This window comes from Tupaia chinensis, unplaced genomic scaffold (assembly GCF_000334495.1).
Source record: "Tupaia chinensis unplaced genomic scaffold, TupChi_1.0 Scaffold149666_1, whole genome shotgun sequence".
NCBI lineage: Eukaryota > Metazoa > Chordata > Mammalia > Scandentia > Tupaiidae > Tupaia > Tupaia belangeri.
In genome coordinates this window covers 67630-77342 of record NW_006209511.1, presented here as the reverse complement: position 1 = coordinate 77342, position 9713 = coordinate 67630, and the positions used below count along the sequence as shown (strand labels likewise).

Here is a 9713-nt window from a genome sequence, read left to right as displayed (position 1 = left end):
TATATTATTCTCAAATTTTTGTGCCATTTTCTCTGTCTTTGGGGTAGATTTTTCTAGGCCAGCAATTTTCTCTTCTACGTCTGAGATTCTATTTTCTGTATGATCTAGTCTGCTTTTAATACTTTCAAGGGAGATTGACTTCCTGTATTATAGGTTTATAGTTCCGTTTGACTCTTTCGTAAAGCGTGTAATTCCTCTTTTAAATACTGCAAGAATTTCCTCACCTCCTGGAACTCGTCAACTTCTTTCTTCTTTCTCTTTAGGAGTTCATTGTCTCTCTTCTCTTCCATCTCTGTTATCTTTGCCATTATGAATACTCTAAATTCTTTATCAGACATTTCCATGATTTGCATTGAACTGCTTGTGGATGAAGAGGAGTCATTCTTTTCCCTTGGAGAAGTATTCTCTTGCTTTCCCATATTTCTTGTGGTCCTGCAGTGATTTCTTGTCATCTGATGGTGTGTTTCTTTCGAATTCTTGAAGTTCAATCTGAGTGTTCAGGAGCAAGCAGACAGAGGTGATCTAGAATCTCTTTGCTGTTTTGTAGTGATTGCACACTAGCTTTGTTTGCTGGAGGCTGAATTATCAGTAGAAAGTCTTCATTTCTCCTGTCCCCTGAAATGACTAGTTTGCAGGAGCCATGAGGAATCCTCTTCTCTCCCGGAGTGACTTTTATGCCACTGGGTCCGGGACACGAACCACAGTCGACTACATGGAAGTCCAGCGACATAGCCATTACGCTAACTGCTGGTCCCTTCAGTAAAATAATTTGGATCTCGGACACGGCTGCGTGGAGATGAAAACTGCTTTTCACTTGCTCAGTAACTGGTTCTCTGGAGTAGGTGAGAACTAACGGCTGTTCTGGCAGCTCTGGACAGCGCTGCTCCCTTCCTCACTCCCGCTCTTCTCGCCCCGAATGGACCCATCTGTTTCTAACCTTGAGCAGCTGTGTCTCAAAACAGGACTGCCAAAGGCCCACCAGCTCCTCAATGTGGTGGTCAGGTAAAAACTCAATTAAACAATTTCTAAAAATATGTGGTAAACATTCCTAAAAGTCTATGAAACCAGGAGGTGGCACAGTGGTTAGTTAAGGCACTGAACCCCTACAATGGCTTATCATGGTTTGAGTCCTGGACATGATAGTTTGAAACTAATGCCAGGTGCGTGTACATGGATGCCCAAAATCCTGAGAGGAGAACGGAGAAAGGATTGCAGTATGGCCATCCTCTCCTCCCACCAAAAGGTGATTTCTCATTCTTTCTCCCCATCTCTGTCTCTCTTAGGTGAGTGTACACTCCCTACAGCAAAACAAACAAAAAAAACAACTAAAAAAATCTTAAAAACAAAAACAATTATAAATAGGAAACCGCCAGAACAGGCAACTGGTATTATGAAGAATACAAAGTAGGGCCAGCTCCATGGCTTGATGGTTAAGGCAGCTAGATCCTATATTGCTGACCGGGTAGTTAAGAGTCCTAGCCCTGGAGGCTTGAAAAACCAGGCATGTGTGCACACATTACCCAAAGCCCGAAAGAACGGAGAAATGGAGAAAAGACTGCAGTATGATCATTCCCCATTGGGGTTCGCGTGTTTTCTTTCATGTGCATTCACGTGCACTCATGCCCTCTGCCAAAAAATTCGTTTAAAAATTTATTTACTTAACTTTATTATTGTTATTTTTTCAATTTGACCAAAGAAAGAAAGGGAAAGTGAGAAAGCAAGTCACCAGGTCTGACACTTGAACCCCAGTCACCCATGTGGGAGTCCAGTGCCTTAACCACCATACAACCTGCTGGTTCCGCCTCTGGCAAAAATAAATAAATAAATAAATAAATAAAATAAAAAAAAAAAAGTGTGAAGGCAGCTGGTTACATGGTGATTAAGGCAGCCGGACATCATACACATGGTACGAGTCCCAGACTCAGCAGCTTGAAAAACATGCCAGGTACATGTACATGTATGATCCAAATTCCAAGAGAATTAAGAAGGGACTGTGGTATGGCCATCGCCCCCCAGGGAGGTGCTTTCACCTCCTTTCCATCCCCTAGTAAATGAATGTGCCCTACAGCAAATTAACACAAAAAAGGTAGAATGTCTACATATAGTAAAAGGTCACTATTAATTCATGCGCAAGAGAGACATGGTACTGAATATAGTGATCATGTGCAAGTATCAGGGACCAGCAGTTAGCATAATGGCTATGTTGCTGGACTCCCACGTAGTCGAACGTGGCTCGTGTCCTGGACCCGGTGTCTTAAAACTCACGCCAGGCACGTGTGCATGTGTGCCCAAGATCCCGAGAGGAGAATGGATTGTGGCGTGGCCATCCACCTGGGGGGTGATTTCTCGCTTTATGTCTGTCTTGGGTCTGTCTGGCAAGCGCACGTGTCCTACAGCAAAATCCTCTTAAAAAAACAAAAAAACAAAACAAGTATCACAATAATCACCAGCTTGAGCATTTCTTTTTTTGAAGAGTTTTTTTTTTTTTGTTTTTTGCTATAGGGTGTGTGCGCTAGCCAGACAGACAGAGACAGAAAATGAGAAATCTCCCCCCCAGGGGGATGGCAACGCCACAATCCCTTCTCCTCCATTCTCCTCTCAGGATCTTGGGCAGGCACCCACACTTGCCCAGCGTGAGTTTTAAGCCACCGGGTCCGGGATGCGATCCGCGGTCAACTACATAGGACTCCAGTGACATAGCCATTATGCTAACTGCTGGTCCCACAGCTTGAGCATTTTAAGAAGGTGAGTAAGGCTTTTGAAATAGATAAAGCAGAACATAAAAAGTATCTGGTCAAGGAACACAGTTGAACATAAAGGGTTCAGGGAGGATACTAGAAAAAGAACTGAGAAGAGTTGGCAGTCTGATCACAGAGGGCCTTCAAAATGAAACAAAATAGTCCTGTTTTTTCTTGTAAATGGTACAGAAGTCTAAGAGTTTGAGTCAAGATTTAGCATGATAATTTTACTAAATATGCTACACTGACAGATCTCAAGAGCCAAAGGCTAGAAACAGAAAAACTTAAAGCTACAGATTGAGATGAGTAAGAAGAACCTGAACTAGGGTTAACAGAAATGGGTAAAACAAAACAAAATGAAACAAAAAACTATTACAAAGAGGGCCAACTCTGTGATACAGCAGTAATATGTTGCCCAAGAGAAGCAGGATCACACATGGTGACTACAGTTCAAATCCCTAGCCTGGTCAATTTGAAAAATGGCAGGCAAGCACTTGAATACCCTAGACCCAACAGGCTGGAAGACCGGAGGGGCAAGATCATGACATGACCAGACTTTGGGGAGGGTATTCATCTCTCTCATTCACATGTATGCACTCTATTATAAATAAAGAAGAACAAAAACTGTATTACAAAGAAATAGAAAGACCTGATAATTTTTTGAATATAGGGAATGGGTTAGATAAAGTATAAAGTTGGGGCTGATAGGTGGCATGATGGTTAAGGCACTGGACTCCCACATGTGTGACACCAGTTCAAGTTAAAGACCTGGTGGCTTGCTTTCTCATGCTCCTTCTATGATAAAACTGAATAATAATAAATAAAATTGAATAAATCTTAAAAAAAAGTATAAAGTAGACAGGGAGGAGTCAAAGATTCAAGTAAGTACCTGAGAAAGATATTATTAACCACCAAGAAAAATACTGTAAAGTCAAGGAAGAAAGTTAATCCTAAGAATAAGTTTGGTTAAATTTTGGATACATTTGATTTGAGGTACGGTCAAATGAAACAAATGGAAATAATATAATAATCAGCTAAATATTTTTATCCGTGGGACTTTGTAGGTCAGGTATTAATTCAACGGGCCAAGACTCATCTACAAAGTGACAGAGATGAAGGGTAAGTTGGAGGAGAAAAACCTACCATGGAAGGGAGGGAGGAGAAAGGATTATAGCATGATTAGGACTCACTGAAGAGTTTGCTTCTTTCTTTCTCATGCATATACCTTCTGGCATATAAAAGTAAAATAAGAACAGCCACATCTGTATGTTGCTTCTTAGGACAAGATAAGCAGGTGCCAAAAACTGTTGAGTCAAAGTAAAAAGAAACTTCAAAAGCAATTCAGTATTTGCCGGTGACCCCCAGAATAGCTTGAACATGAGCAGCAGGGACAGAAGCTAGATTCCAGGCAGGTAGGGGTAGTGGTAGAGTGGCACAAACAACATCAACAAGGGAGATTGATGACTTCCTACCTAAGGATATATACAAGATAGCTACAGTAAACATGATCAAGTAACAGAGCCAAGCTTGAAGCCATAATCATAACCTTAAAAAAGAAAAACAAAAACTTCCTACTGCTACCAGCTTTACCTAATAGGAAAACAGAAGATAATCACAAGAAACCTAAAAAAGAACTGTGAGAGCTCTTAGTTAAAATGAAAGATTTAGTGATCACATGGCTTTTATATTTACTGCAGTAGAATTTAGTAACTTTGGAAAGGGGAGTAAGACAAGGGAACAGCTAACTAGAGAGATGACACTGAGGCTGGTTATACTAGACTACTGTTTATGAAACCAGAATAGCAGACTTACGCAAAGGAACTGTGCTTCTGAAAACCAAAGACAGTATGACAGGTCTCCAAAGAGTTCATGGATAATGCATATTATTAAAGAAACTAAACATGAATTTCAAAACTCTTTTATACCAAAGTAAATTTGTACTTTCATTCAAATTTTTTCACAAACTTTTAGAAGTCCTCTTTTGAAAAAGTCTAGCCAATCTGAGCAAGAAAGTTTTGTTTCATGCTCAGATTGGCTGGAGGGCACATGCACTTGCCAAAAAAAAAAAAAAAAAAAAGAGGGAAAGGGACATGGGAAATGGTCACAGGGCAATTCCTTCTCCTCCATCTCTCCATCCTTTTTGGATTTTGGGGGCATGCAGGTACGTGTGCCCAGTACGTTTCTCAAGCTAGTTACCGAAGAAAAAAAGACTCGAACTATGTGGCTGGCCATGTGGGATCCAGCTGGCTGCCTTAACCACCAGGCCATGGAGACTCAGTTAATGATAAATAGCCACTTCATAGCTAGAAAATTTAGAGTAACACCTTACCTGTACAAATAAAGTTAATGAGAAAGATTCTATTAGGTCATCGGAAAAGATATGACATATTTTTCCATGTTTTCCTATGCAAAAATGCGACATGACTTTTCTGATGACCTAAAAAACACATATATTACTTTCTAGTAAAAATTATGACAATACAGAAAATACACTATAAATAGAATTTTTACATCGTTAAATGTTAGATCAGATGACTACTATGGTTACTGCCACAGAAGATTCTACTCTTTAATTATAATGTCAACCTAAATATCCACAACTAAGGCATAAAATTCTTTTCAATAATGAGTAATCAATTTACAATTATTAGTCATTAAAAAAGCAGAGCTCATGAGCCAGATATTAAGACTGAACCTGTAACCTTAATTTCTAATACTACCTGCTAAGGCAACTGATGGGGTAGGGGGTGGTAGTGGTGAAAACCTGGTATCATAACCATTTGAGATGTTTTTAAGTACATGGATTGTGATTCCATAAGCCAGTCACCCCAAATCATAATTTCTGTTTGAAATTCAACAATCTTGACTGAACTGCAGTGCTGGAAACCTTTTGACTAACTACAAGTTCAGACCACTGGTAGACCTGAAAACATGCCAGATATGTTGAAGAGCTAGGGAGAGGGAACTGCAACATAATGAGACCATATCAAGGGTGTTTCCCCCATCTCATGTACATGTGTGCACTTGCTTTCACAACTTAAAAGGTACCCAAGAGAATTCTGATTATCAAATAGATTTTAGAACCACTGTTTGCAAATAGGCTTCCCAACAGGAAAATCAGTGCTTGAAACTGCCAAAAACCCCAAATCTACCCAAATCTTTATTCACCCTGTTCCTTCCAAATATGAAGTAAAAATAAACCTAGGAGAGATCCTCATGGCATAGCAGTTAAGCAATGCAGAAAGATAGCTAGATTCTCCATAGCTAACCAGGGTTCAAAGCTCAGCTACAGCGTGCAGGTAAAACGAATGCACATGCCATGATCCTGAGGAGATGGGTAACCGGAGGAAAAGGACTGCACTGTGACCAGGCCTTCTGGGGAGTGACTTATCTTTTTCTCTTTCTTTGTGCATATACTCTTTAACAAAATAAATAAATAAATAAATCTCAAGGGCATGGAATAAACCAATTTCTATAACTTTGCTTCTGTTTTCTCGTAAAGTTTATGATAAAGATGCAGAAGATAAAAATGTAAAGTTATGCTTTACTTATTTGTAATTAGAAAACAAGTAAGTCAATTTCCATCTTGGAGCACAGAGAGTGCCAATGTACTTAATTATTAAAGCTGTCAAAGAATGTGATAAAGCTAAAAAGATAATCACAAATGATAATAGTAACCAAGAGTAAGAAAAATACATTTTGACCAAAAAAAAAAAAAAAGACTATGTCTAAGAAGCACTAGTTGTCCACTAAAAATTATTACTGAGCCTAGGGTAACTCTTTAGTTAATAAACTAAAAAAATTGTTTTCTGAATTTTGTACCTTTGAGATCTCAAGAGTAAATTATCCATTTTCTTCTTTAAATGGAAAAAACAGCATTCTGAATCTTTTGCTTTCTCAACATTACAAATTTACCTTAGTTAATTTTAACAAATTTATTTTTTTGGAGAGGTTTTTGCTATGGGGCGCGTGTGCTTGCCAGACAGACAGACAGACAGAGAGATAGAAAGCGAGAAATCACTCCCCAGGGGGGATAGCCACGCCACAATCCCTTCTCCATTCTCCTCCCGGGATCTTGGGCATGCATGCACATGCGCCCAGCATGAGTTTTAAGCCACCAGGTCTGGGACATGAACCATCGTCGACTACATGGGAGTCCAGCGACATAGCCATTACGCTAACTGCTGGTCCCATCAACAAATTTCTTGTACTTAATCCTTCTTTTTCTTTTGAGAGGTTTTCGCTATAGGGCACGTGCGCTCGCCAGACAGACAGAGAGAGAGACATAGAGACCGAAAGCGAGAAATCACCCCCCCAGGGAGGATGGTCACGCCGCAATCCCTTCTCCATTCTCCTCTCAGGATCTTGGGCACGCACGCACACGTGCCCGGCGTGAGTTCTAAGCCACCGGGTCCAGGACGCGAACTATGGTCAACTACGTGGGAGTCCAGCGACACAGCCATTACGCTAAGTGCTGGTTCCCACTTAATCCTTCTTGAAAAAATTTCTTGGCCTGGCCTGAGTGGCAGGGTACTACTTTATAATGCTGAAACAACACGGGTTCAGATCTCTGACCTAGGCACACCAAATGCATGCCTGTAATCCTAGATAACTTGGAGGTTGGGGTCAAGGACTGGGAATATCAATATCTTCACAAAAATACCTACTCTTTCTTCCTTCTTCTGTAATTAAAATAACAGCCCCCCCTAAGAAAATCAATTTTCTTTCACCGGTCCCTTGTACATACAAGGAAATTATCTTGCAAGTACTACATCACCCAAATACTAAACTAAGGAAAATATTAGAGATCTCACCTTTTGAGTAACATTTAAAAGGATTCCTATTAAAACATTGAAATAAGCTAACATTTGTTAATTACAAACTAATCAAGCTTAAAGTACTTACCTGAAATAAGAGCTACATGTTGCAAGAACCATCTTATGACAAGGGAACTCGGTGCCCTCAACAATTAATACTATGTCAGTAAACAACTGCTGTTCATAAAACAATTTCAACTGTTCCAACAAGGACACAGCATATTCAGTATTGATCTGCCTTTCGTCTTGAGTGGACATGACTGTATTCCATTAAACTCTCCCAGAACCGATGATAAAAGTCAGTGTTACTGATGGAAGGCCAAGTGAATACTTCAGAAATAAAGGAGAAAGTCTACTTGCTGTTATCTGAAGCATTCAAAACGAAGAGTGATGAATTCACTAATGAGTATTATATCTTGTTATAGGCTTAGAATCACTCCTAGGTCATCCTGTGTTAATTTTTCAACACAGTCTGTAGATATCTTGCTCAAACTTGCAACTGTGCAGCTCATGAGTGAAGGAGAAAAATAAGCTAGGTAGATTTTGTGGCAACATCCTTTGTCCAGGGGATCATCTGGAATAACTAACAAGAAAAAAAAAAGTTGTTAAGAGTATTTTGGCCATTACATTTTTAAAATACAATAAAAAGGGTCTTAAATGTAAATGATTTAAAATTCAACTTTGGCATAAAAATGAAATGAGAAATGTTTTACTACATTTAAAATTTTTTAAAAAATGAAAATATTTGTTTTAACTTTTTGCTTTCTATACAAAATATACAACCCACCCCAAGTAACGAGTAACCATACGTTTTTATTCAAGTTCTTTAAAAATTTATCAATTTACACCTGTTGAAATATCCACTTTGTAATACAAAAAATAATGTGATTGAATTTATAAAATTGAATAAAAAAATGATAAAAAATTATCAATTTAAAATCACCAGAAAAGCCAGATTTCCTAGTTATTTGATTAAGGGTAACAGATGACTATAATTTAAGAAAACAAAGCCAAAACCTCTCTTGCATGGAGTTTCTCATTCTTTAGATATATTTCAAATACATTCACAAATGCTGCCTATTTAAATTACTTAAACTATGTGGTAAACAGATACAAACTTTATTTCTGAAGTATAACTATGTATTTTAAAATTCACAGTTCAATTCTGTAAGAAAATCATATGTAATAAACCTCTTTGGAGGATGGTTTCCTTCCTAGGAGCATACAATTTTACTGAAAAACAAAAACAAAAAAAAACAAACCAAACCAAACCATAGAACAGTGCTGGCTGCCATGTCCTTGTAGTCAAAGGAGTCAGATCCCACAGGGCCAACCAACTATGGTTTGAATCCCAGCCCCATATCTTGAAAAACACATAGGTGCATGTGTGTGCATGCCCCGAATCCCAACGGGATGGAGAAATGGAAAAGGGATTATGGCATTCCATTTGGGAGGATGCTTTCTCCCAGTCACTTTGTCTCTGGTGAGTGTACAACATGCTCTGCCACAAAAACACACAAAAGAAAAAGGAACAATTGAGGCAGAAGAAGCCAGGCCTTCAGAAGGAGGTTCCACATGGCTCCTGTGAACTAGGTATTTTGCGCAGAGCACAAGCGCGCCGCGCGGTTTTCTATTTTGTGATATTTTTTAAAAAAGGAAAACAGTTAATTACAATATTTTTCGTTTTTATTTTTACTTTTTTTCTCTGTTATTTTTTTCTCTCTCTTTTTCATTTCTCTTTTTCTTGTCTCTCCACTCTCCAATATCCATTTAATGTGTTTTTAGAAGGATCTAAGAGCACTGTAGCTAAACATCCAAATACTAATAGGGTTAAAATATTCCTCAATATCTACTGAATCTGCTGCACCTGCGATCACAACAGAACAGCGAAGAGATTCTAGATCACCTCTGTTTGCTTGCCCCTGAACATTCAGACTGACCTTCAAGAATTTGAAAGAAACACACCATCCATCAGATGACAAGACATCACCGCCGGATAACAAGAAATATGGGAAAACAAGAAAATAGCTCTCCTCCAAGGGAAAAAGAGTAACTCTTCTTCATCCACAAGCAGTTCGGTGAAAATCATGGAAATGTCTGATAAGGAATTTAGAGCATTCATAATGTCAAAGCTAACAGAGATGGAAGAGAAGAGAGA

At 38.9% G+C, this 9713-nt stretch overlaps 1 protein-coding gene across 7 annotated transcripts in view; it reads right to left on the bottom strand.

Moving 5' to 3' along the window:
* Positions 1-9713, bottom strand: part of KBTBD2 (kelch repeat and BTB domain containing 2) — a 33042-nt gene that overhangs the window by 10238 nt on the left and 13091 nt on the right. For 4 of the 7 annotated variants that reach the window (XM_006171482.3, XM_014585372.2, XM_014585373.2 and 1 more), the window contains exon 2: positions 7644-8138. The exons of 2 other annotated variants lie outside the window; for them this stretch is intronic. In XM_006171482.3, the coding sequence (XP_006171544.1) occupies positions 7644-7813 (170 nt within the window). In that variant the 5' untranslated portion in view covers positions 7814-8138. Of the gene's footprint in view, positions 1-5067; positions 5176-7643; positions 8139-9713 lie in introns of those variants that run through there. One more of the 7 variants, XM_006171483.3, reaches the window with a different exon arrangement.